Raw genomic sequence first — 26715 nt, forward strand, 5'->3', positions numbered from 1 at the left:
AGGTCTTTACTGACAGGATTAGTCATAGTCAGGTCTCTGCTTCAACTGAAGACTCCTAACTTGTCCAGCTTCCAGGCTGTCGTTTCGGAGACTGTTGAGCCACTTCTATTCACCAAAATGGAGGCTGAGGACTGGCTTAGGAAATGCTAGGTAGCAGGGGTAAGGGAAATACCAGATGAAATAACTGTAGACTGTAGAGCTGCTGTAGATTTCACCTTTCCATTCTGGAGCCCGTTCTTCACAGCAGTTCCCATGTAGAAATGAGTCCCAGGAGTAACATACCTACCTCAGATTGTTGGCAAAAGAAAACAATTTATTGTCCTTTGAAATAAAATATACAAATAAAAGCTGGGGATCTGGGACAGTGGAGAGGACAAAGGAAAACCAAGGAACCCATTCTGGAGGAGGGAAATTACCTCTGACCCCTCCCTTCTTGTCAAAGGAGGGAAAGGTCTTATAAGCCTGTGATTTTAGGGTTAATTATTATTATTATTATTATTATTATTTTCTGAAACAGGGTCTTACTGTATAGCCGTGGTTAGCCTTGAACTCAACAGATATTTTCCTATCTTTGCTGTGTTGGGATTAAAGGCATGTGCCACCATCACTGTGTAGCCCAGATTGGCATGGACCCTGAAGCAGTCCACCCATCTCAGCCTCTAGCATGCTGGGATTACAGACATATTCCAAAGAGCCAGAGGTTTTAGATGGGAAAAAAAAAATATATCCTACATTTGATGCTTCTTCTGGGACAAGTTATCTGTCAAGCACAAAGCACAACACTATTTCCATTGGATGACCTCAGAGACAGAGCCCTTAGAAATCATACAACATACTTCCCCCAGTCACACAGGAACACGATGAGCTGAAGGGGAAGAGGGTACATCTAGAACACCTGTGCAAATTTGTGGAACTACCACTTGGGTATACACACTCTGGGTATGCATGGTAGATTACTAGACACATTTAGTCAGATGAATGACCAGGCAGAAACAGCTATGATCTTCAGGTAGCAGCCATTGCTCTGGACCCTAACCTGGGTGAAAAGTTTCTATATAAAGGTCAAAAACTAGGTAGTCATGAACCTCAGGACTGTTTTTAGCACCAAGTGGTGGAGCTTTCCTGCCAGCTCAGTTTTATAGGACCTTTCAGTGAATGGTGATGCTTCTTGAAGATCCCCATGAGTAGTGGGGAGAAGTCAGCAGTGCTGGGGTCGGCCTTGTCATACCCCTTCCTGCTCTTCTCTCCCAGTCCCCAGATTGAGAAGGGCCCAGAGAGGTCATGGAGATAGGGAAGGCCAGAGTGGTTTCTTGTTTTCCAGCATCAGAGAAAGGGTTAGAATCTCTTTTCCTCAGGCTGAGAGGTTATTAGCAGCTCTTTGTTCCCGAAGTCCCACCAGGCTGTCATGTGGAACGCCATGTTGGTTAGGACAACAGTGTACTCCAGGATGGCAAAGATGGTATACACTGTTATGAGGACACAAGGAACATCATGAACCTCCTGATTTACCCTCTAGTGGCTTCTTAAATAATCACATTGCCAGACAGTGACAGCCAGTGCCCAAGACCGCTGCCCACTACCAAAACCACACCGTTGTTCTGAAGTCACTTATTTACAGATCCTAGCCTGGCCTCACCTCCAGCCTCACAATACATGTTGTGCCGGAAGTAGACAGCCAGCGCCGAGAAGAAGGAGATGAAGTTGATGATGAAGAGCCGCTGTTTCCAGCTGTAGGACTTGCGATCCTAGAGGATAGGCTATCTGATCACTCTGCAGCTTGTTGGGTATATATTGGTGGGCTTCTATCTTAGACTCAGTTCCTAAAGGCTGGGCCTCCCCACCCCCACTAGTTGTCAAGATGGTCTTAGAAGGGGGAGTACAGGCAGGGGCAGCAAAAATGATGAGTAATTAGGGGCTGGGGGACAACAAAGCCAAGGAATAGTGCTTGCCTTTGCCCCTCCCACGTGAATTCCACCCACCAACCCAACCCTTTCAGTTTCTATGTGGCAAAGAAAGGCCACATGTGGCTGAGGTTATTACAAACCTGTCCACTGACATGGTGTTTCTAACACGCTCGGCATGGCTGATACCCTTGATTTTGGCCATTTCCAGCCTCATGCATTCTCCAGGACTACCCAAACGGATGAGTCAACCATTCTCCACTCTCCCAGCCTCAGCCCAAAGCCCCATGTCCTATTAAAAAGTCCTTTGTCACCTGTTATTTCCCACATCCTGAGGACAGATGTCCTTTTCTTCTGGGCCTCCTAGTGCCCAGTAGGGGTAGACCGTACCTCCTGACTTACTGTGTGCTTCTTGGTCAGCCGCCAGAGAATGCAGGTGAGAAGCATGTAACTGAGGGATGCCGCGATAAACACAATGAAAGCATTTTCGTGGATGGCTGGAGAAAGAGAGGAGGATGGACACCACTCTCACCCTTAGGTAGGTAGGATAGAGGGCTGCGCCCGCTTCCCGTTCCCTTCACCCCTCCCTTATCCAGGCACCCACTGAAGTCTTCAGAGGAAGAGACGTAGGTGAGCACGAGCAGCGCGAGGTTCTCCACCACATTGAGACTGAAGTTGAGGCGGCAGAGAAGGCGATAGCCGGGACATGGGGATGCACAGCTGAGGTAGTGGTTCCAATAGGCAAAGGCTGTCAAGAAGCGGGGTGCCGAGTGCAGGCCAATGCAGAAACGCCACACGTAGCGCTGGGGAACCTCCCCACCAATGGCAGAGCTCACTGATGGCAGGTAATTGGGCACCTAGGGAGTTAATCCAGGTGTCTAGGCATCCCCTTTGCTGGTCCAGCCCACCAGGAGAGCCTTCTCCCCATCCATCAAAACCACTCCCTTCTCTTCCAAGTTCTCCTTCTGGTGCCCTCCCAAGCCTTCCACTTCTAGAACCCAGGACTAACATGTTCATTCCCTAGTCTGTCTGGGATTTAGACAAGGGTAAGGTGACTATCTCCATTTTTCTTGAAACTGCACATTTGAGCAGGTTCTCCTGCTGATAGCTGGGGCAGTGCCTGGATAAAGAAGGCTGTGTGGGCATCCCAAGATTCCAGGTTTGAGTCCCAAAGACCAGGATGAGTCACAGACCTTCCGGACTTTCTTTGGAAAGTCCTGCTGAGCTGTTCCTCTCACTGCTTCCGGCTCCACTCATTCCCCTAGGCAGGTGCATCAATGTGTAGAGGATGCTATGAGATCCAGAGGGGAGCCAGGAATTACAGGTAATCCTCAGCCTAACCATGTGATCATGTATAAGGAAGTGGGATCTACCCAGGCAGTAGTGTTGCACACCTTTAATCCCAGCACTCAGGAAGCAGAGACAGCAGACCTCTGAGTTCAAGGACAGCTTGTTCTACAGAGCAAGTTCCAGGACTGCCAGGGTTACACAGAGAAACCCTGTCTCAAAAACAAAAACAAAAAAGAAAGAAAGAAAAAGAAAGGGATCTCCTGATATATTCTAAGAAAACAGCTCTGCTGGGTATGGTGATGTACACTTTTAATCTCAGCAGGGACGAAGGCAGGCAAATCTCTGTGAGTTCTAGGCCAGCCAGGACTACCAAGAAGCCTGTCTCAAAAGAAAGAAAGGAAAATGACCCTGTCCCTGTGTACTTCTTCTAACCATCCTTTTCAAGTGCCTGGAACTCCTCATTCTGTGAGAAGCTGTAGTCTCACTCCTTAGGCTTCATGAAAGACAGGAAGGTAACATTCACAGAGCTGTAAGGACTCGTTATTTGTTTGACAGGCAAGAGGATGGGGGCAAGTGAACAGTGGTTTAGACGGACCTGGCAAACCCAGGGGATAGGATAAGGATCTCTTGCATGACAGTGCTTTGTAAATTTTAACACACATAGACTCATTGTAAAATTGTGTGACATGCAGGTCTGGAAGGTAAGAGTTCCTTGTGTAAAGGATTCCAATACAAGAAGCTGCCAACCCATTACCCACACTTTGTACAGACACTTTCAGACTCTTAACAACAGCCAGGACACCGTAAGAGCCCAGCAACTTAGCAACTCTGCTCTAAGTCTGAAATGTCCAGTCTTTAGGTCTTCAGAAATACTTTTGGAAACTCCATTTCTTTCTTCTAGTGATGCTGAATGAGCCTCTGGACTGTTGGGATAGTGGGTAATGCTGGAGGGAGCTCCCCGGGAATGGGGTAGGCCAGCCAGAGACTTCACAGCCACCAGAGCACTGCCAGAGGAAGCCAAGTGCGGAGTTCTCAGAGAAGCTGCTCTAAAAGTTGGATCTGCATCCCACCTCTGACTTTATAAGCTAGGGGATCTGGAGTAAGGCCTGTCACCTCTCCAAGCCCCAGTGGCCTCATTGGCAATATGATTATAATGTCATCTATCTTATACGGGGATTCATTTAATTTTATTTAATTAATTAAGAGTCTCACTGAGAAGCCCCAGCTGGTCTGGTACTTGCTATGTAGACCAAGTTGGTCTTGAACTCACACAAATTCACCTGAGAGTGCTAGGATTAAAAGCATGTGCCAGTATAGCTGGCTTTGCAGGGTGCAGACCATCTGCAGTGTCAGGCACACAGTGGGTATAAGAATGATGGCTTCCTTGAAAAGCATGAGAAAAGGCTGTGAACCACAGGACTTCTGAGTCTGAGAAAACCACTTACAGGGAAAGGCAGCACCAGACAGTGAATGGGACCTCTTCTCCTGCCTTTACAGCCTCTCTGATGCCCTGAGTGTTTAGAGGGACCTTCCAGGAATATTCATTCTGAAGACAACTTCCCAAGCTCAGCTACTTAGCAGGGAATCGGACCAGTATCTGAAGGCTACTGACTGAGAGCAAAAGAGGGCTAGTGACTGTCAGGCTGCCCTCACGCGCTTCTTTCAGATTAAAGATGAGGCAGGATTTTAAGAGCAGGGACTGCCTCATCCATCAGATACAAATATACACATATCATCAGGTAAATACATATTTCCACTCCTTCTCCAGCAATTAAATCTCCCTAATTCACTAGCTGTGCCAACAACAATCTCTGAAACTACCAGACACCAAATATACACAGTTCACTCCAAATATCCCTGAAAAACCAGAGCTAAAAGCACTGATGGGCAAAGATTCCCTTCTAATAGGGAAGTAGATCAGAAACTCATAGAGGGAAAGTTTCAAGAAATCCCCTAACCAGGGACTGGAAAGATAGCTCAGTAAAATGTTTGCTGTGCAAGCATTAGACCCTGAGTTTGAGCCATAGGTCCCAGGTTTAAAAGAAAAAGAAAAAGCCAGGCACAATGGCATGTACTTATAATCCCAGTGCTAAAGAGGCAAAAATAGGAAGATCCTTGGGGCCCACTGGCTGGCCAGCCTAGCCAAATGAGACTGTCTTAAAAAACAAAGTGGATGGCTCCTGAGATACAGTATCCTAAGGTTATCCTCTAGTGCATACACACACACACACACAGAGACAGACACACACACACACATACACACACAGACAGACACACACACATACACACACACACAGACACACACACAGACACACACACGAACTCTTTATCACTTTATTCCATTAAAGAATAAATCTGGCCTCAGGCAAAAGCCCCCCCACCAACACACACACACACACACACAGACAGACACACACACACATACACACACAGACACACACACACACAGACACACACACACACAGATACACACAGATACACACACACACACACACACACACACATTATAGTAGGCTTATCTACCTTCTTGTCCTCAACTCCTTATCAACCTGACAGGAACTCCAGCTCCTGATGAGCCTAGTTACTCCTCCTCCGGGCTCCACTCTCTTATCTGTGTCCTCACAATCTCTGTCTTGGCACTGGTCTCCAGCAGCATGGGCCACTGTACTAGTATTTACACTGTAGCTGTCTTCAGACACACCAGAAGAGGGCATTGGATCTCATTACAGTTGTGAGCCACCATGTGATTGCTGGGAATTGAACTCAGGACCTCTGGAAGAGCAGTCAGTGCTCTTAACCACTGAGCCATCTCTCCAGCCCCACAGTCCTCTCTTTTTGTTTTGTTGTTTTGTTTTTTCAAGGCAGAGTTTCTCTGTGTAGTCCTGGTAAGCCTAAAACTCACTCTATAGACCAGGCTGGCCTTGAACTCACAAAGATCCACCTGCCTCCTCCTCCCAAGTACTGAGATTAAAGGTGTATGCCACCACCACAAGCCTTGGTTCTTGATCCCTATCCTTTTTCCAGTCAGAAGCTAGAATGAACGTCTAAAGTACAGACCTGATCACAGCTCTTACTGCTAAAATCTTTCCTCAGCTGTTAGCCTGGCATTCACAATGATCCTCTCTCACCTCCACACAGTCCAGCAACAAAGTTCTCTCCTTCAGGAAAGGTGTCTTCAGTATCTAAGCTAGGTTAAATGTCTCCTCTGAGCCCTACAGTCCCTGAATTCCCTTTTATCACAATAAGAATCCCAATTAAGGGTCAGGAGATGGCTCAGCAGTTCGGAACACTTGCTGCTCTTCCAAAAGACACCAGTTAGGTTCCCAGCACCCACCTCAGGCAGCTCACAGCTACCTGTTACTCTAGTTCCAAAGGATCTGATGCCTTCTTCTGGCTTCACATGGTAGCTGCCCTCATGTGCACATACACACAGATATAAATAAATAAATAAATAAATAAATAAATAAATAAATAAATAAATAAAACGCACTATATTATAACTGTCCCCAAGGACCGTCTCGTGTGTGAGTTAGATGCTATCTGACATACAGCTTGTACCTTTTCTGAGGCCTCAGAAAAGACCTAGTAGAGCTCTGGGAAGCAGGAAGTCTACCCTTGTTTCTAGCTGGCCTGAGTGGACACGGGTTGTGGGGCCTAAGACTGCCAGTAGAGAAACAAAACTTGAAGATTGCAGAACAGAGATCCAATTAGGGATCCCCTAATCTGAGATAAAACTACTTGTTACTTATCCTGGCTCCTGGCCTCTTATACATCCTTAGTCTCTCTATTCCTCTAATCTAGTTTTTCTTTAGCATCTTCTTCCTCCTTCTCCTGACCAATCCTCCCCAGCTGCAGCTGCTCCCTTTCCCCTGACTCCCTCACACTCACCACACTCTGCTCCAATTCCTCTGTAGTTTCTGTAATTCTCTTCCAACCTAGAGTCCCTGCCTCTCATTTCTCCATTCACCCTGACCTGCCTCAGCCCCAACCCTTTGTCACTTTCCTTTCACTGACCCTCCACCTCTCACCTACTTGCTGATTCTTCCCTTGCCACTACCTCATAACCTGCCCTGCCCCTACCCCTGCCCCTGCCCCTGCCCCTCCCCCAGGTGCTGGGATGCTGGAACTCACCCCACAGTCAGTGGCCACCGTGTACTCAAAGTGGAACACCAGAGACCAGATGATGCAGAAGAAGAAGCCAAACAGGGGAAAAGTGATGACCCACCAGACAAAGGCTGTGAAGCGGAGCCGGAACACGGTCCCATCGGGGTCCAAGGCCGCAGAGAACATCCTGTAAGGAGTGGTCCAAGCAAGGCAAGGGGCACAACTTGGGGCCTGGTAGGATACCTGGGCCTGGGGAAGTAGAGCCTTTTCCAGAGCTGGCACAAGGAAAGCCAGAAGGTAAATGGAAGGAAGGGCAGAAAAGGAAGAAGATGAAGAGAGATGGGACAGAAGGGACAGAGACAGGCAGGGACAGCTCTCAGGAACTATGGCACACTGATACTCCAGTTCCACCTTTTAAAGAGCCTAAACAATAGAGGATGCCAGGGGCCTGAACACTGGAACTGTGAGGGCGTCATTTCACAATCACCATCCTCACAGCAACTGAGAAGGTTCAGAAGTAGAAAAGTTATTATTCCCATCACACACGAGAAGAGACAAAGGCACAGAACTATACCAGAACCAAACGCCTGGACTACCGCCTCTTGCTACCTAGCAGTTTAAGGCTCTAAATTAGGGACCTTTGGCTCAGACTAGCTAAGACCTCCCACGGACTCTTGTCTGATCACATTCCTCCTTCTTACCCATGTTCAACTAGGAACAATGACAATGTCCTAGAACCCATTTCGACAGAACTACAAGTTACCAACCATTCCACCCCCAGGCTCTAAATGAGCCAAGCCACAGGTCAGCAGCACTCTGATTCTGTGGAACCTAAATGTCCATTCCTTTCCCCTCTGAGAAGACTATATCTGATCCAATTAAAAACTGGGAGGAATATGAGGGTCTTGAGAACCTTCTCCCTTCAGCTTCAGCTCAGTATACTGAGTCAAACCCAAGAAGCCTCTATCCAGGTTAAATACACACCAAGAAGCTGGCCTTTCTCACTCCTTCCCTCCTGGCACAGAAGTAAGTTAGCCTCCCCTCCCCCATAGTCCCTATGACCCTGATCACCATGGCTATTCCAAGGCTTCCTTTAGGGGCAAGCTGAGGCAGAGATCTAGCTTTGGAATAAAAGGCCTAGGACCAAATCTTTCCTTGGATTCCATACTTCCTCCCATTAAGGAGGAAGTAGAACCCAGTCCACCAGACTAGCTTTTCATCAGGAATCCGGTGGAATGGGAGAGTGATCAAGAAATACTTACACTGGGTGCTACAGAATCCTGGGATGGGATTGAGGACTGCAGCCAGACTGAAACTGCTCCGGACCAGAGGGTCCCACCCCCAGGTCCTCAGGGCCTGCCCTCCGCCCACAAAGCCAAGTTCTCCATGCCTGCCCAGGCACACAGCCTTCTCAGAATCAACAAGGCCACCTCATAAATCCCAGAACACTGTGCAACTGTAAGAAGTGATAGTGACTAAGGTCAGCCCACTAAGCCTCTTTGCCAAGCATGGAGGTGGAGATCTTTCTAAATATTGTGTCCAGGGGAGACAAGTAGGTTTCTAGAAAGGGAAAAAGAGAAAGAAAAAAAGGGATCTGGCTCATTTTTTATTGGAACATAACTGGGTATGTTTTTAGATGCACTAAGAGATCTGACTAGCCTGTGTCAAGAGAATGAAGTGGCTGGTGAGACGGCTGAAGGGTAAAAGCCCTTGTCATGCACCCTCATGGTCTGAATGAGATCCCCAGAACCCATGGAAAGGCGGAAGAAGAAAACTGAGTCCACAAAGCTGCCCTCTGACTGCCACATATGTGCCATGGCAGATGCAGGAATGAGTGCGTGTGCTTTCATACACAGACACACACACAGAGAGTAAATAAAATAGAATCAGATTCAAAAGAGTTCTTGACAGGACTGAATATGGGCTACCAGTATCCAGCCAGTATCCATACAGAAATAGCTAATGGTGGCTTGGGCTGCATCAACAGCAGTTTGACAACAATAGGAATAAATAGTATTGCTTGTGCCTGTATTGCCCAGGCCAGCTAAAGTCCAATTATCCAGATCTGGGCCCAATAAAGACAACACAGTTAACAACTGGATCCAGTCCAAGGACATAGGGTTGTCAGGAGCCTAGAGACCCTATCCTGGAAGGTCGCCTGCAAAAATAAGATCTACACTCCTCAGATGGACTTAGGGGTCTCCATTACTGTCTTCTCATTTATGCAGGACTGATGTAAAACCAGGAGGAGAGCATAATTACATGCCTGTCACAACAGAGCCAAGACCAGGGCAGGGATTGGAAAGAAAATCTATGTTGGCTGAGTACAGTAGTGTATGTCTTTCATCCTAGCACTTGGGAGGCTGAGACAGGTGGATTTCTGTGAGTTTGAGCCCACCCTGTTCTATATAACAAGTTGTAGACCAACCAGAACTATATAGTGAGACTTTGTCTCAAACAGTGCCCCCCCCCCAATCTAAGCTGCTGCTCCTTCTTTTTTTTTTAAAGTGTGTTCATTGTTAGTTACTAAACCTCCTTAAAACAGGTGACTTGAAGGAGGGAGTTCCCTGTCACTTGGGATGTAAAAGTAAATGTGATGTCATTAGTGAGTGACGTGTTAAGCTGGCTTACTTACTTTATGCCTAGGGCTGGCCCTTCCTGGGATATTCTGGGTAGGAAACTCAAAGCATAAATAAAAGCTTCAATTGTATCTAACAGAAGAATCCCAGGGAGTGGGGGTGAAATATTCCTAGGGGCACTAGGCCATCAACTAACCTATGCTTTAGTTCCCTAACTAGCATACCAAGAGTGGGTAGTAGGTATCAGGTAGGCTGAGGTCATGGGTCCCGTTAGCCCTCAGGGCCAGCCTGAAGGGTAGAGCAAACAATGTACTGTTTAACTTACAAGCTGTAAAAACTTTGTATTTTTGTTTGGACTATCTTCCTTTCCCAAGGCTCTAGACTGGGAAGTTGTATTTATTTACTCAACACATACTTTTTGACTCAGTGCAGTGTTTGTTCTCATGCTCCAAGATGCCAGTATGGTGAGGAAGACAGATACAGATATGGTACGAGAGAAATGTAAGCAGTGACACCAAGAACAGTAGGCACTTATAAGAAGGAGGTAAGCTTGACTCAAAGAGCCAGGCAAGGTGTTCCAGATGAGGAAACACCTGAGAAGGGATTTTCAGGATGGGCAGGAGTTAGGTAATGGGAACACATGGTGCATTATCTGAAGTCAGCACTAAGGCAGGAAATGATCTTAGATCACCTAGCTCAGCGGCTCTCAACTTTCCTAAAGCTGTAACCCTTTAATATAGTTCCTTATGGTGTAGTGACCTCCAAACATAGAATTATTTTGTTGCTACTTCATAACTGATTTTGTTACTTTATAAATCATAATGTAAATATCTGATATGCAGGATATCTGCTATGTGACCCCCCTTCCCATGGTTGAGAACTGCTAACCTTGCTACTCTCTTTTCTCCCAGTCCTGTTCCTTCCATTTATTTTTACTTATTTATTTGAGGGTATGGGTATAGGCTTTCATTGTTTTTTTTGTTTTGTTTTGTTTTTTTTGTTTTTCGAGACAGGGCTTCTCTGTGTAGCCCTGGCTGTCCTGGAACTCACTCTGTAGACCAGGCTGGCCTCAAACTCAGAAATCCGAGTATCTCTGCCTCCCAAGTGCTGGGATTAAAGGCGTGCGCCACCACCGCCCGGCTGACTTTCATTCTTTAGCCCAGGTGGACCTTGATTTCAAGTGAGTCCTCCTGCTTCAGTCTCCCCGCTGCTGGGATTATATGCACAAGCTACCACCTCTGGTTTTTCTATCCCCTCTGTTATCTCTCATCAAGTATTATGTCTACAAATTAGAAAGAAAACTTTCAAGTCATATTGAACAAAAGAAGAACACCATCACCCCAAACTCCCAGACATAATCCTCTGCCAGACTTAGACTTCCTCTGGAGCAAATGGTCTTTTACAGGAGGTGAGGGTCATCTAAAGGGTCTTCAAAGCTCTCTCTAAGGCTAGCTAAGCTCCATGTCCAGGCTCTCCCTCACCTAGGGCCCTGCCTCTTTAACTCCTGATACACCTCCTAACCTTATAATCTCTTATTCTTTCTCATTCTCTTCCTCATCCTGTTTTGGACCCTTTGTACTCCCCAACCCAACTTCCCATATTGTCTCTACTTGGAGCTCTACCCTAGTCTTAGAAAGGAGCAGGGTAGGCACCATCAACCTCTCTATAGACATAGAAACTGGCACTCTCTGGGTCTCAGGTAGCACTGTCGATCAGCAAAGGAGGACCATAACAGACATCAACCCAAGTATTACCACATTTATTCTCATACTCTGTGGAGAGACTCAAATCTCTTTGCATAGCTCAAGCACCCTCAGAGGGCATGGGACCCACCCTAGAAAACATACTCATGCACATAACTAGGTCTCCAGTTTTTCTCACACATACAACTGTTCTTGAGGCCATTAAATATAGACATGTTCCTCACATACATGCACAAAATTGCATTCCCACAGACACAGGCATAAGCCCAAAGTGACATACTGTGAAACTTACAATGTCCTCTATCCCAGTCTCATCCTCCTCCTCCTCCTCCCTCCTCTAGGAAACCCTGGAGCTCCTGAATCTGTTCCTCTATGAAGCAGTAATTGGATTTTGGGTTTTTATTTCTTTGTTTATTTTTAAGGCAAGGTCTTTCTATATAACCCTGCCTGGCCTGGAACTCACTATGAAGATCCGGTTGACCTCAGAGTTCCACCTGCCTCTAACTTCCTAGTGCTGGGATTAAAGACATGAACCTCTATACCTGGCCAAGGTTCTGGGTTTGGGGGCTGCCCAACTTTAGTAACCTCAGTTCCTATAACTTTCATAGAAAGTAAAAGGAAACTAATTCATGAGACTTCAATTTACAAACAACCCATCACCACCCAGTAGCCCAGTACATTTGATGGAGCCTACAGGAGAACTGTCTAACTCTGTTAATATGAGCCACCAGTACCCTCCAAGCCCTACCCCACAGTGTGTAGCTGTTGTCTCCTTGAAGTGAAAGAGCAGGGACCACAGGATGCAGAAGAAGAAGGCGACAAGTGGACAGCAGACCGTGATCAGTGCCACCATAGTGAAGCGGAGCCGGACTAGGGTCCCATCCCGGTCCAGTGTCAGTGGGACCTGGTACATCTTGTCAGACCTAAGGATGGAAGGTGTGTTGTCACGGCCCCAGGCAGCAGGGCTGAGGGCACAGTGATAATGCTAGCACTCATGCTCAATCCAAAATTTAGCGGAGGAAGTCTAAGGAGACTCCTAAACTTTGGCAGCTCCTTTCCCAGATGAAGACTCAGAATCCCAAGGCAACACTCAACTTCAGTTTCTGAAGGAAGACAATGAATTCCATCTATATTAAGATAAAACTTGAAACAGATTAGAAGGCCTTCTCAACTCTCTTCCAGTCTAGAAAGGCCTTGTACTGCAGTAGTTAGTTTATCTAGTCTTTCACTGATTAAAGAACCAAACTTAAAACCAACTGGTAGACAGACTGGCCTGTGCCTACCTGCCCACCCCAAAGCCTCTGCCCAGCCTCTTAGTTCTCACTGTTTTACTCACAGTGCAGGGCTCTGCTGCACCTTCAGGCCCATCCCAGGCTCTGGGATTGCAGGCATAGCAATCTAGTGCAGTGGGGACTCCATAGAAACTGATAGAACCTCCATCCCATGATTGTCCCTGTCTGCAGCCTCACGTGCTCTAAGGGTGAAAGACTTTGCAGAATCAGGCCTAGTGATAGCCTGGGTTTGCTATATGCAGGTCAGAGCTGCTTGATCAGCTTCTGGTGGGTTCCCAATACCCAGTGCCTCCTGAGATGAGGTAAAGGCTCTTGAAACTGATTTTTCCCTCCTACAAGAGTCTGCTGGGCAGTGGTAGTGCATGCCTTTAATCCTAGCACTTGGGAGGCAGAGGCGGGTATATCTGTGTGAGTTTGAAGTCAGCTTGATCTACAGAGCAATTACTAGGATAGCCAGGGCTACACAGAAAAACCCTGTCTCAAGAAACCAGAGAGAGAAATAAAGAGAGAATGAGATGAAAGAGAGAGATAGAAAGAGAGAGTGTGTTTCTAAAGTCAGGCACTACAACAGCTAAGTAATAGCCCTAGCCCAACCCCTCTCGGTGTGTAGGAGTATAAAAGAAAAGGTAAAACAGGATCAGCAGTAAGGAAACATAGGGTCCACAAAGAGTCATATATTTCAATTCTGATCTTCTTGATCCCTTTCTAAACTCTAGTCAGGAAGATCAGATTAGAACTGGAGTGAGCAAAAGAGAAAAGAAAACAAATACCACATATCTATACCCATGAGCCAATCTTCTTGTTCCCATTGTAAAAATGGAGAAACCAAGAGTCAGAGAGTCTCTTCCTCAAAGTTGAACCCGGGGAACAGTCATTCTCAGAGTTTAGGCTTCTTAGTGCCAAACTATAACTGGCTCCAGATACATATAAACCGGCCTTTCTGGTCTCAAACCATGACTCTTTCTGGCCCCACCCTTAAATAGAACTCTGATCTCAGGCTAGCCTCCTAGCATTCCAGAAACAGGTGGACACACCTCCACATTTTCCTCTGCCTTTCCGCCTACCTTTCTGCCAGGACAGATGGAGCAGCCTGACCCAAGTTCTCAAGTTCTTCCTCCCCTTTGGGGCAATAAATATTTGGTCAAGCATCTCCCTGGGAAGTTGGAAGTGGCACTGATGACCTTCCCAGATCCTACCCACTCTCTGGATAGGGCCCTAGACAAGAGTACTGTCCCCACTCAGACCACACCTAGACTCTATTTGAAGTAGATTTAACCCAATCCTCCTCCTAATACTCCTCCCCGAAGGCAGCCGCTCTGTATCCCCTGGGAACCACTGGGCTCCTCTAACTGAGGTCGGGGCCTTAAGCTTGAACAGACCTTACCCCAATCAGGGTCAGTGAGGTGGTTCAAGGACAGTGTCAGAAACAAAAAAAAGATAGTTGGTTCCACTTCTTGGCAGTGTGCCTGGTCTCCGTTTTACTTGTGTATGACCTTGAAGAAGTCACCTAACCATCCTGGGCCTGTTTTAAATTGTACAAGAGGAAGTCACATGGTTCAGATTACTCCAGAGGCCCCTCTACCATGGCCATTGCTCTCTATCTCAGTTTGAAGAGCTCACTACCTTCAGCTCTGCTCCTAGGCAGCCTTAACTTCTTTACTGGCACTAGCTGATTTATTTTAGTTGTGTGTGCATGTGTTTGTGTACACGCTTCCAGAGAAAGGCTCTTACTGTGTAGCCCAGGCTTGCTGGAGACTCCCAATACTTCTGTCTCTGCCTCCCTGTTGCTGAGATTACAGGGCTCTGAAAACTGCTTTTGTAGAGTATCACCACTTCATATCCGAAGTGCCTAAAGTCTCACTACCACACTCCTGTCAGAATCTACATTCTGAGCTCAATACTCGATATACAAACTCTTAGTTCTGTTTATTTTAGGAATAGGTGCAGTTTTCTGGGTTTCCATTTCACAGAAAAGGAAACTGAGTCCTAGGGTAGTTAAAAAAACAAAACAAAACAAAACAAAAAAAACCCCACTTACTCAAAGCCACAAGCTAGTAACTGGCAGAGCTGAGATTCAAAACTAGTCTGAGGTTCCAAGGCTCCCCCACGCCTCCATCCACAGTGCCTGGAGGGATCTTGAGCAGAAGGCCCTGCGGAATAAATTAGGCAGTCTTTAGACCCAGCACACCTAGCCCCTGCCACCAAGTGGGCAAAGGCAAGACGTCGGTTTAGCATCTGGATGCCTGCAGTTCCCGGGGTTCTGAGTGTGTGCACAAGGCGGGCAGGAATCTAGACCGCAGGCCTGCGGAGGCCAGACCTCGTGGCGGGGCTCCCGGAGTGGCGTTGCCCTGTAGCCCGAACTGGCCACTCCCTCCTTACTCACCCAAGTAGTGGTGGCTAGGGGGGTCGTACCCCGTAGCCAGGGGCTCGGAACCGGGAGCCCCAGCCCGGCCCGGAGGCGAGTGGAAGGGGGCGGGTCGCAGCAGCAACGGCGTGAGGCGGGGCCAGCGCTCTGGGGTGGGTCTTAAAGAGGAAACTGGGCCCGTTTCTACACTGGCTCCTCCCCGTTTTGGGGGACCGGGACTCCGGGCTTTCTTTATAATCTGGCGTTTCCCGAAGCCAAGTACTCCCCAGGTCGGCTCTGTCCCAGCTATTTCTGAGAACGTGGGTGCAGTCAGGGGACCCTGGACACATGAGTTTGACATGTTGGATAAGTCACTTGTCATCTTACCTCTGGCTGCATGCCATCACCTGTTGAAAGAAGGTAAAATTCAGTGGGACCCAAATTCTTTCATTACCTGACCCGATTCTCCAGTCCTATACGCTCATTTTAATCAAATTATCCAGTTTTGCACTTCTGAAACATTAAGCCAATTTTGCCCCAGCCTTGGCTATTTTTTCTTAAACTTGTTTCCCTATGGCCAGCTACAGCATCCAACAAAAGGAGCTAAAAAAATAAAAATAAAAAAATAAAATAAAAATAAACCAAAAGCCACATTGCAGATAGATCCTCTAAGCCCATTCCAGAAACTCAGGGCCAAAGCTGTTCTCACCTTTTACCAGAAGATGGCGCCCTATCCAGTCCGACATCGCTGATGAGGGTGAGGGTGGGGCTTGGGGTGGGGGTAGGGCTGGGGTGTGGGTGTGGGTGGGAGTGGAGTGGTTGGTGAGTTCAGCCAGACACAGCTTTAGGGCTCTTCACAAAAAAAAAAAAAGAACAGGAAGAAGAGGAGAAACCAGGTCCCGGTGTTCTTTTCCCATTTTGGCCTGGTCTAGACAGATAGTCCTGGAAAAGACTATCCTACCCAAAATCGGAAGGAGGGTGATGGGACCAACAATTTCTCCTGTAGACATCTTGGATTGCCAGGACCAACTGCAGCAGACGTGGGACTACTGAGCCAGACAGTTATCACCGCTTAAATTGTACTTAAATTCTCACAGTAATAATCACACATTCTGATAATCTGTATATCCTAGGCACATTGCTACTTTGCATTTAACTCATTTAATTCTCATAAAAATAAAGTGGATCTTTTTTTTTTCCTCTCTCTCTACTGAGTCTCCAATGGGTGAGATGGCTTGTTCAGTGAGACCTCTGGGTTGATGAGATAGCTCAGTGGCTAATGGTACTTGCTACCAAGGCCTTTAACCCGAGTTCAATCCTTGGAAATAGCAGAGTGGAAAGAGAGAACTGATTTCCACAAGTTGTCCTCTAATCTCCAACAGCATTCACACATTGCAAAGTAAAAAATAGTATCCTCCTCCTCTTCCTCAAAAAGGTAGGCAAGAATCTCATGTAGCCCACACTGGCCTCAAGCCTGCTATGTAGCCAAGGATGACTACCTCTTCTTCTACTTCCACTTCTGAGTATAGGACTGACTACAAGTGCGTATCACCAATCCATGGTTTGTGGATGGCTGGGAATCAAAGCTTGGTGGATGCTGGGCAAGCAGTCAACCAACTAAGCTAAGTTCCTCACCAAGATAGAATTAATATCCTCACTTTACCAAGTAGAAAACTCTCCAAAGAAGGCATCTTACTCATGTGCCCGAAGTCATTCCAATAATCACTATATAGAGTCAACCCCACAGGATAGCTATAGTTGCCACACTGGAGAACGGAAAACAGATGTTCAAACGTGCTGATTAACTGGCAAGAGCTCTTTTCCCTGGATTTAGTCTTGTTGGTTTGCTCATCCTAGGTCCTCTCTGTGACAGGTACTGGGCTGAGTAATGACGGAGGTGAGCCAGACAGATGCATTTTTAACCCACTCTCTGAAGCTCCAGGTCTAGAGAAAAAGTGGATTACTATAAAACACTATTTTTCTTTTTCTTTCTTTCAATCTGTAGTTTTTTGCCTCCAATACAGGGTTTCTTTGTACATTAGCCTTGGCTGACCTGGAACTTGCTCTAAAAGATAGAACTGGCCTAGAACTCACAGAGCTCTGCCTTCCCTGTCTCCCGTGTACTAGGACTAAAGGCATGCTCCACCACTTGCCCAATTTGTGATTTTTTAATTGTATTATTGGTGGAAGGGAAGGGCCCATGTGTGGAGATCACAGGATATTCTTAGAGAGTCAGCTCTCTTCCTTCACTGTATGGGTCCCTGGGATCAAACTCATACTGTTAAGCTTGCCAGCATATGCCTTTAACCTACACTGAGCTGTCTTACCAATCCCCTTTTCTTTCTTCCTTCCTTCCTTCCTCCCTTCCTTCCTTCCTTCCTTCCTTCCTTTTTTTCCTTCTTTCTTTCTTTTTCTGAAAACAGGGTCTCAAGCAGTCTTTGAACTCACTATGTAGTCCAGAATGGCCTTGATCTCAAAGCAAGTGTGTGTGGATTACAGGTGTGCACCACCAAGCTCACTAAAGTTACACTTTTAAAAAAATTTTGTGTGTATATGATTGTGTGTATGTGTGTGTGTCCTGCACATGCCACAGTCTATATGTGGAGGCTAGAGCAAGGCTCTCAGAATTTAGTTCTCTATTACTCCCATGGTTATGCTTCTTCCAGGGATGAGACTCTGGTTATCAGGTAAGTTTTTTTTACCAGATGAGCCTTCGCAGCCCCAGAAGCTACTTTTCTTGACTGAACTCTTTACCATATTCTTAAGGTTTTTAGAGCAAACAAACTGGTAAAATTTTACTAAAATGACCATGTCTACCCAGTCTCAGGTTTGTTTCCTGTCTTGGGGTTTTGTGTCCTCCAGCTCCATCCCATCCTCACGCTTGCTCTCTATGCAGACTCCTCACTGTCCCTGTGGCCCTATGTGCTGCGGTTGGCTAGTCTCTAAACTACTCCCAGTGTCTGGCTTGAGGGTTTCTGATCTTGCATTTGATTCCCTTGGGATCTGTACAGTATGGAGGACCATTCATCTCATAGTTCCGTGTCTGTTCCTTTGTCTGTAAAATGGCTTAAGGGATATCAAAGGGTACCTTGAGAACTGAAGTAAGACACAGTGACAGCTGAGCAGAAGGTACTCAATATGTGAAGGCTGTTGCAACCAGACATACAAGCTATAGTTGGAACTCACCCTAAGCCTTCTCTGAACCCAGCAGTGGATGATGCCCTCTAGGCAAATTTCTGTCCATTTGGTTTATGTAAGGAGAAGCAGGAAGAGTGTGTTCTTACAACATCCCAGAGACCTATAAATATTCTTCCATTTGACCCTCTTAATAAACTAGATGGATAAATTTGGTGAAAACTATCATACAGATAAAAGTGATTTAACAGGTGTGGTGCCAGTGGCCTGTAATTTCAGCGGTAGGGAGGTAGAGGCAGGAGGACCAGGAATTCAAGGTCATCCTTGGTTATGTGGCAAATTTAAAGCCAGCCTTGATTGTTGGGCCTCAAAAGGGAAATAAAAGGGAGAAGGGAGGGGAATATGTGTGTCAAGATGGCAAGGTACTTGCTGTCAAATATGACCACCTCAGTCTGTGGTAGAGAGATATGGAGATAACCAATCATAAACTAACTGTTTTCTTACCTCCACACATGAGTTGGGCACATGTATGTGTGTGCGCACACACACCAACACACATCAATAAATAAATGTTAAATTTTTTTAAAAAATCATTAGAAAATGAATGAGCAATTAAGCTGCCAGTCTCCCCTCAAAAAGCAGGCACTCAGTGCTTCCTAAATTGGCATTTGTTCAATGTCCAAGTAGCTGTTGGGGTTGATATTTTCTGGTATCTCTTGTTCTCCTGTGGATTTGCTTATATCTGGAAATACCCTAGACAGGCAGTGCCTTAAATAGCATCACTGATGTCCAGTTTTATCCACAGTTATCATCCAATTTTCGTATGCACACCCTCATACCACACCCTTTCAAACAAACTCTGTTCACAAAGATATTTCAGCACCCAGTAGCATGGGGGCAGTGAATAAGTGGGGGATAGAAAAGAAAATATAGCCTGATGTGTCAAGAACAGCCCCACGGGGCTGAAGAGATGGCTCAGCAGTTAAGAGCACTGTCTGCTCTTTCAGAAAACCCTGGGTTTGATTCCTAGCACCTATGTGGTGACTCATAACTATCTGTAATTCTGGTTCTAGGAAATTTGTCACCCTTATTTGATTTCCTAGGGGACAAAGCATGCACATGGTACACATACATACATACAGGTAAAATATCAATCCACAAAATAAAATAATAAAAAAGAAAAGATTTCCTATAAGAATTCCTATAAGAACTCTTCACTGACTTGATTCCCCACCACCCTCAAAGTTTATCTATAATGAGGCTTTTTTTAAAAAAAAATTTTTTTTTTTTTGAGACAGGGTTTCTCTTTACAGCCCGGGCTGTCCTGGATCTCACTCTGTAGACCAGGCTGGCCTCAAACTCAGAAATCCGCCTGCCGCCAGGTGGTGGTAGCACACGCCTTTAATCCCAGCAGTCGGGAGGCAGAGGCAGGCGGATTTCTGAGTTTGAGGCTGGCCTGGTCTACACTACAGAGTGAGTTCCAGGACAGCCAGGGCTATACAGAGAAACTGTCTCAAAAAAACAAAACAAAAAAATAAAAATAAAAAACAAAAACAGAAAGATAGAAAGACAGGTTGCAGAGAGAACAAGATAGACACAGGTAAAGACAGAAAGAACCAGAGAATAAGGAGCCAGAAGATTAGAAAATATTGCCAAAGTTAGTATGAAACCAAGCACATCAATTCAGTCAGAAGATGAGAGAGAAGCCAGATTCAGACAGTCATTCTGGAGAGGAATTTGAGTCAGAACAACTGAGTTGAATCAGCCAGCCAGAGCTCAGAAAGAACTATAAAGGGTGGGATTATTCAGCAGCAAGTCTTAGAAGCTGAAAACATTCTAATCCTAAATTAGATTGTACAGAGGCTAGAAGCTTCCAGGACTAGGCCTAGGTTAGCAGACTAAGGCAATAAGCCTACCAGACTCCAATTACATCAGGAGAATATATATATGTGTGTATATATGTGTATATATACACACACATATATATTCTCTCTTTAAGATAGGGTTTCCCTGTGTATCCCAGGCTGGACTTGACTTGTTTCCTCTTCCAGACTGACCTCAAACTCAAGCAATCCTAGCCTCTTAACACTGGGAAAATAGGCATCTACCATCACACCCAATATCACATTCTTTAGGATTAATTTTTTAGGCTTATTTTTATGTACATGTATGTGTGACTAAGTATATGCATGTATACCATGTCTGTGCAGAAGCTGGTGTTGGATCCCCTTGAAAGGAAGTTATGAGCCATCATATGGGTGATGAGAAGAGAGCCCAGGTCCTCTGCAAGAACAGTAATCAAGTAACTGCTCTCAACCATCAAGCCATCTTTTTAGTCCACATTGGTGCCCCAACCCATTGCCCCCATTTATTTATTCTTGGCAGGGTCTCACTTTTAGTACTGGCTGACCTGGAACTCACTATGTAGACCAGGCTGGCCCCAACTCATAGAGATTTGCTTATTTTTGGCTCTCCAGAGCTGGGAGTAAAGGTGTACAGCAACCATGACTCCTGTTAAAACATGATCATGTCCCTTCTTTGCTGCTAATCAATTATTTAGTAGCTCTCCATAGCTTTTATAAGCAGGGATAATCTGGTGCTCAACTGCCTTTGTAACCTGGTCATCCTCTACTTCAGCAATTAGATTTTAGACCCTAGTTTCCCACATCTGTGACATTAGAAACACTCTATCAGGTGTTTTGTTTTGTTTTTTTGTTTTTTGTTTTGTTTTGTATAGAATAGAGTTTATTCAGGGCATGGAAGGGGAGTTAAGAGGGTAGTAGAGGCAGAGAGAAAGGGAAGAGAAGTCGCTATCACATTTTATTAAGATTCTGGCCACAAATTAGCAAATGAATTCCTTGTCTAGACCCCCAAACCTTTCTGGAAGTTCTTTTATTTTTTGAGATAGTTTCAATCTGTGACCCAGACTGGCCTAGAAGTTACCATATAGTCGAGGCTGGTCTCAAACACAGCAACTTACCAGCCTCAGTCTCTCAAGTGTTCAGAAGCTAGTTTAAGGAGGCAATCCCCACTTAATTGCTTGATCTTTCAGCCTAATGCAGGGACAAGAATAGAGTAAGAACAAATATTTGATGAACTTTACTGAACTGGGTTTTAAGGACTGTACTGAAACAATCTAGCAGCACTTTAAGAATTGCAAGATAGGCCTTTAGAAAGCAATTACTAGTGACTGTGATGAAGGGAGTAGGGCTGGGGAAGGTGAAGAGATAAAGAAGGCAGAGACACAGGCAATGCTAGACATCTAGGCCCAACAATGGCCCTGCCTCACAGAAAGGCAAAGGAAACCAGGCTCTTCCTTAACTGATGAGTTTTGTCTTTCCCAGATATCTTTGTCAGGATCAAGACATCCTTCTTGGATGGTTTTAAAGCCCACACTCTGGGGCTGAGGAGATTGCTTAGTGATTAAAGCACTGGCTGTTCTTCCAGATGACTGCAAATCAATTCCTAGCACCCACATGGCATCTTAGCATCATTAGTAATTCCAGTCCCAGGGTATCTGATACTCTCTTCTAGCCTTTATGGGTACTTCTCCCACATAGTGCATAGATATACATTCTGGTAAAATACTCATAAAACATAAAATCTCAAAAAATAACAATAGACTTGCTGGGCATGGTGGTACATGCCTTTGATCTCAGCCCTTCTCCCCTTAAAAAAAGTCATCCAGGAATGGTAGAGCACACTTTTAATCTCAGGACATGGGGGAAGAAACAGGTACATCTGTGAGCTGAAGACTACCTTAGTCTACAAAGTGAGTTCCAAGTCAGGTAGGGTTGTCTTGAAAAAAATAATAAATAAACACACCCTGGGGCTACCCATCTAATTCCAGTAACCAGACAATAATAGAATCTTCATTGTTCTAAAGAACTTTCTTGCCGGGCAGTGGTGGCACACACCTTTAATCTCAGCACTTGGGAGGCAGAGGCAGGTGGATTTCTGAGTTCGAGACCAGCCTGGTCTACAGAGTGAGTTCCAGGACAGCCAAGGCTACACAGAGAAACCCTGTCTCGAAAAACCAAAAAATAAATAAATAAATAAATAAATAAATCCGTTTGGTTAACTATAAGCTTTAAGACTTTTGATTTACTGGGTTAATGGGTATTGTGGTATCTAACAGTGAGGATAGTGGTTATTGCATGGGGCTAGCCTAGTGCCTTGGAGGCAGCAGGGTTAGCCTAGGGGTCAGTCCAAAAGCCATGGAAGCTGAGTGTTAGCGGGTAGAGGCAGCAGCCATGCCATGTCTCAGGGCCTTGGCCTGTGCCACTGAGACTGCCACTGAGATCACTGCCAGTGCCGGCATTAGTGCAGGAACATGGCGGCTAACCCAGGAGTCAGCCAGACATCTTTCCTAATACCAACTGCTACACCCTACTACTACTATTAGAAATGATACAATAGGGACTGGAGAAATTGCTCAGGGATTAAGAGTATACACTGATCCTACAGACTAAGCTCAGTTCCCAACACTTATGTAGGGTGGCTCACAAGCACCTGTAACACATGACACAAAAATAAATATTCTTTCTAAAGATTTATTTTATGTATATGAGTACACTGTCACTGTTTTCAGACACACCAATAGAGGGAATCAGATCCCATTACAGACGGCTGTGAGCCACCATGTCATTTCTGAGAATTGAATTCAGGACCTCTGGAAAAGCAGTTGGTGTTCTTAACCACTGAGCCATCTCTCCAGCCCCAAAAATAAATATTTTTTTTTTTTTTTTTTTTAGTTTTTCGGGACAGCTAGGTGTAGCTCTAGCTGTCCAGGAACTTTCTCTGTAGACCAGGCTGGTCTCAAACTCACAGATCTACATGCCTTTGCCTCCAGTGCTGCGATTAAAGGTGTGTGCCATCACACCCACAAATAAATATATTTTTTTAAAAAAACAAAGCAGTGATTAAAAATCAACAAGTAAAATTATAGAGCTTGAGAACACTAAAAAAAAATTATAAGAAAAGCATTTGACATAGTGGCAGAAGGAGTTAAGTACAGTTACCATGTATCCATCCCGTATTACAGTAATTCAACTCCTAGGTATAAACGCAAGAGAAACATGTCTACCAAAATCTTGAATACAAATGTTCATAGCAGTATTATCCATAATAGGTAAAAGTGGAAACTCAAATTTCTATTAACTGATTTGTACATAGAAGATGGTATACACGTATAATAGGATATTAAGCCATAAAAAGAAATGATATATTGATACAAGCTATGCCAATGAACTTTAAAAACATTATCCGAAGTGAAAGCACCAGACACAAAAGCCATAGATTATATTTGCATTAAATAACTACAGTAAGTCAATGCAAGAAAGAGATTAATGAGTGCTTGCTAGGGCTCAAGAGCAAAGGTTCATAGCAATTATTAAAGGGTGTAGGGCTTCTTTTTAAGGAGGTTATAAAAACTGTCCTGGAATCACATAGTTAAGATGATAGTACAATGGTTTTATTATATTTAAAAACTACTGAGTTATACACTTTATTTATTTATTTATTTATTTATTTATTTTTATTTATTTTATATATGTGACTACACTGTCACTGTCTTCAGACACACCAGAAGAGGGCATCAGATCACATTACAGATGATTGTGAGCCACCATGTGGTTTCTGGGAATTGAACTCAGGACCTCTGGAAGAGCAGAGAGTGTTCTTAACCACTGAGCCATCTCTCCAGCCCGAGTTATACACTTTAAATGAATGAATATACTCACCTGCTGATTCACTTAAGACACATTTCAAAACCCATCCCTTAAAACATTTAAAATGGTCAGTCCTATTTTTAGAGAATAAAATATATCTATCACTTATTGAGGGTATACTGTGTACCAGGTACCATATCAAATCTTATACTCCTCTCATTTCATTCTCCCAATAGTCTGTAAGTCAAACAAAATTATCCTTATTTTACAGACAAGGAAACAGAAGTTTAGAGGCATTGGGAGTTTTCCCCATATGATCATAGTTTGGCCTGGATCTAAACTGGGGGTTTTCTGATCCTGAAGTTCAACAATTCTATTCTTTTGCTGCTAAAACAATAATTCACTCATCTATGCATCAAATATGTAAATTGTAAGGTACATCTATTATGTGCCAAGTCTTAAGGACACTAACATAAATGTCCAGGGCAGGTTTAAATGTAGTTGCATTTGAAGACTGAAGGACCAAAAAATCAGATGTTTGGGATGGTGGCAAGAAAGCCATTGTAAAGATCTAAAAAGAAAATTCTAAGGATTTTGTTTTTAAGAGTTTCACATATTCCAGGGTGGCATTCAGCTTCATATTCTGCTTCAGCTACCTGAGAGTTGCAGTTACAGATCTTGGCTATTACACACCACCTGCTGACTTTCTGATTCAGAGTAAAGGCAAGGAAGAATGATGGAAAAGCAGGCTGTTTGGACAGAGGGGTTTGGGGATGGTGGGTACAGATAGATGTTCAAACTACCTTTTTTTGGGGTTTGATTTTTCAAGACAGGGTTTCTCTGTGTAGCCCTGGCTGTCCTGGAACTCACTCTGTAGACCAGGCTAGCCTCGAACTCTCGAACTCAGAAATCCGCCTGCCTCTGCCTCCCAAGTGCTGGGATTAAAGGCGTGCGCCACCACCGCCTGGCCCAAACTAGCTTTTCCTGGTAGGTAATTTATATATTAACTATTCTTTCAAGTATATACTAAACACCTACAATATATCATGTTTCTTCCATTTACTGTCTTATTTTATCTTCACGCTAGTTTATTTAAAATGTTTATTGTGCCAGGCAGTGGTGGCGCACGCCTTTAATCCAAGTACTTGGGAGGCAGAGGCAGGTGAATTTCTGAGTTCGAGCCCAGCCTGGTCTACAGAGTGAGTTCCAGGACAGCCAGGGCTACACAGAGAAACCCTGTCTCCAAAAACCCAAAACAAAAAACAAAAAATAAAAATAAAAAATAAAATGTGTATTGCATTTGTTTATTTTGTATGTGTGCTTATGGGTGGGTGTGTGTGGCATGGAGGGTGTGTAAATGTCAAAAAGCAATTTTCAGGAGCTAGTTCTTTCCTTCCACTATGTAGAACCAGGGATGGACTCTCATCACCGGGCTTGGCAGAAAGCGTTTACCTGAGCTATCTTGTCATCTTCTGATCCTCCTACCTCCACCTCCCAAACGCTGGGACTACAGGCCCCTCTATGCCGAGTTATGTGGTGCTGGGGATTGAATCTTTAGACCTGGCCAGGGACGCCCTGTATCTTCAGCCCTGACATTACTTCATTTTAGAGATGTTTTTTTAAAAAAAGAATTATTTATGTATATGAGTGCTCTATTTGCATGTATGCCTGCATGACAGACGAGAGCATCAGACAGAAGAGGGATCAAATCCCATTATAGACAGTTGTGAGCCACCATGTAGTTGCTAGAACTTGAACTCTCAGGACCGCTGGAAGAACAGTCGATGCTCTTAATCGTTGAGCGTATCCATCTCTCTAGTCCCTTTAAGATGTTTTTATTTGAGGGAATCATTTAAAACTCTTAAAAAATCTCGTTTCAGTTCTATATTGATGTCCCAAGAGGTAGTGGAGAGGTAGTATGTACCCTCTTTTTGAGCACAGCTCCTGCTATCTGTGAGAGCTCAATAATTAGAGAGGTCTGGTTTCTGGAACATTCCCACTCCTCTGTTCTTAGCTAGGTCCTAGGAGCAAAGACACCAAAAGAATGAAAACGAAGTTTTGACCCAGACCAGGGTAGGGAGGAGGCACAGAACAGAAAATAAATAAGATTTAAAGTAACAAGGTATGATACAAAGTAACTGACAAGACTGCCTGAACTTCACCCCGACTTGTTAAGGTTACCAAATGTGTCCTGGAGAAAGCCAGAAATTTGCGCAAGAAATCCAGAACAAGTATAGGTTCTGAAAGTGCAGCTGAAGCTGAAGGGCCAAGAACCTTCATTGGGATCAAGCACTATAAGGCAAGTCCATAGCTCAGGTCTACCCTAGAGATTCAGAGGGGAAAAGTGTTCGAGGGCTGGTTTGCGCTGGAGTGGAGTGTCTGCACACAAGCTCTGTGGACTGATGGGTCTCCCGGAAAGGTCCTCCAGCTCCGCAAGTGCAAGCTAGGTGGTCAAGGAGCCTTCCCATTATTGCCCGGAGACAGGAGCTAGAGAAGGGTAGAACAATTACCATGTCATCCTTGGGCCTTCCTTCTGATTGGTCGGAGCTTCCGTAGCGAGTCTCCGCGCTCCAAGGAAGGGGGCGGGTCTGGACACAACGTCACTGCTGTTTGCTCACTACTCTAGCCACTCACCAGCCTTCTTCGAGGGGCCCAGTGTGACGTCATGATCCTCTCTCAGCCAACCGTTGCCGCAGAG

At 45.0% G+C, this 26715-nt stretch overlaps 1 protein-coding gene across 5 annotated transcripts; it reads right to left on the reverse strand.

Annotated features, from left to right (window-relative positions):
• Positions 1-292: 292 nt before the first annotated feature.
• Positions 293-26687, reverse strand: Pgap2 (post-GPI attachment to proteins 2). 5 transcript variants are annotated; one of them, XM_028781555.1, is made up of 8 exons: positions 26528-26687; positions 15601-15620; positions 14908-15019; positions 12326-12500; positions 2506-2758; positions 2304-2398; positions 1637-1745; positions 293-1466 (listed from the first exon to the last, which is right to left on the reverse strand). In XM_028781555.1, exons 4-8 carry the CDS (start codon positions 12488-12490, stop codon positions 1336-1338), a joined length of 753 nt encoding a protein of 250 aa, XP_028637388.1. In that variant the 5' UTR covers positions 12491-12500; positions 14908-15019; positions 15601-15620; positions 26528-26687; the 3' UTR covers positions 293-1335. The 5 variants fall into 5 exon arrangements, with proteins under 5 accessions (XP_028637388.1, XP_028637387.1, XP_028637392.1 ...); XM_028781554.1 differs by having other exon boundaries at positions 2292-2398; XM_028781559.1 differs by lacking the exons at positions 15601-15620; positions 26528-26687 and adding exons at positions 7323-7495; positions 15253-15349 and having other exon boundaries at positions 2292-2398; positions 12325-12500.
• Between the last annotated feature and the right edge of the window lie 28 nt (positions 26688-26715).

This window comes from Grammomys surdaster, unplaced genomic scaffold (genome assembly GCF_004785775.1).
Source record: "Grammomys surdaster isolate TR1022 unplaced genomic scaffold, NIH_TR_1.0 458, whole genome shotgun sequence".
Taxonomy (NCBI): Eukaryota; Metazoa; Chordata; class Mammalia; order Rodentia; family Muridae; genus Grammomys; species Grammomys surdaster.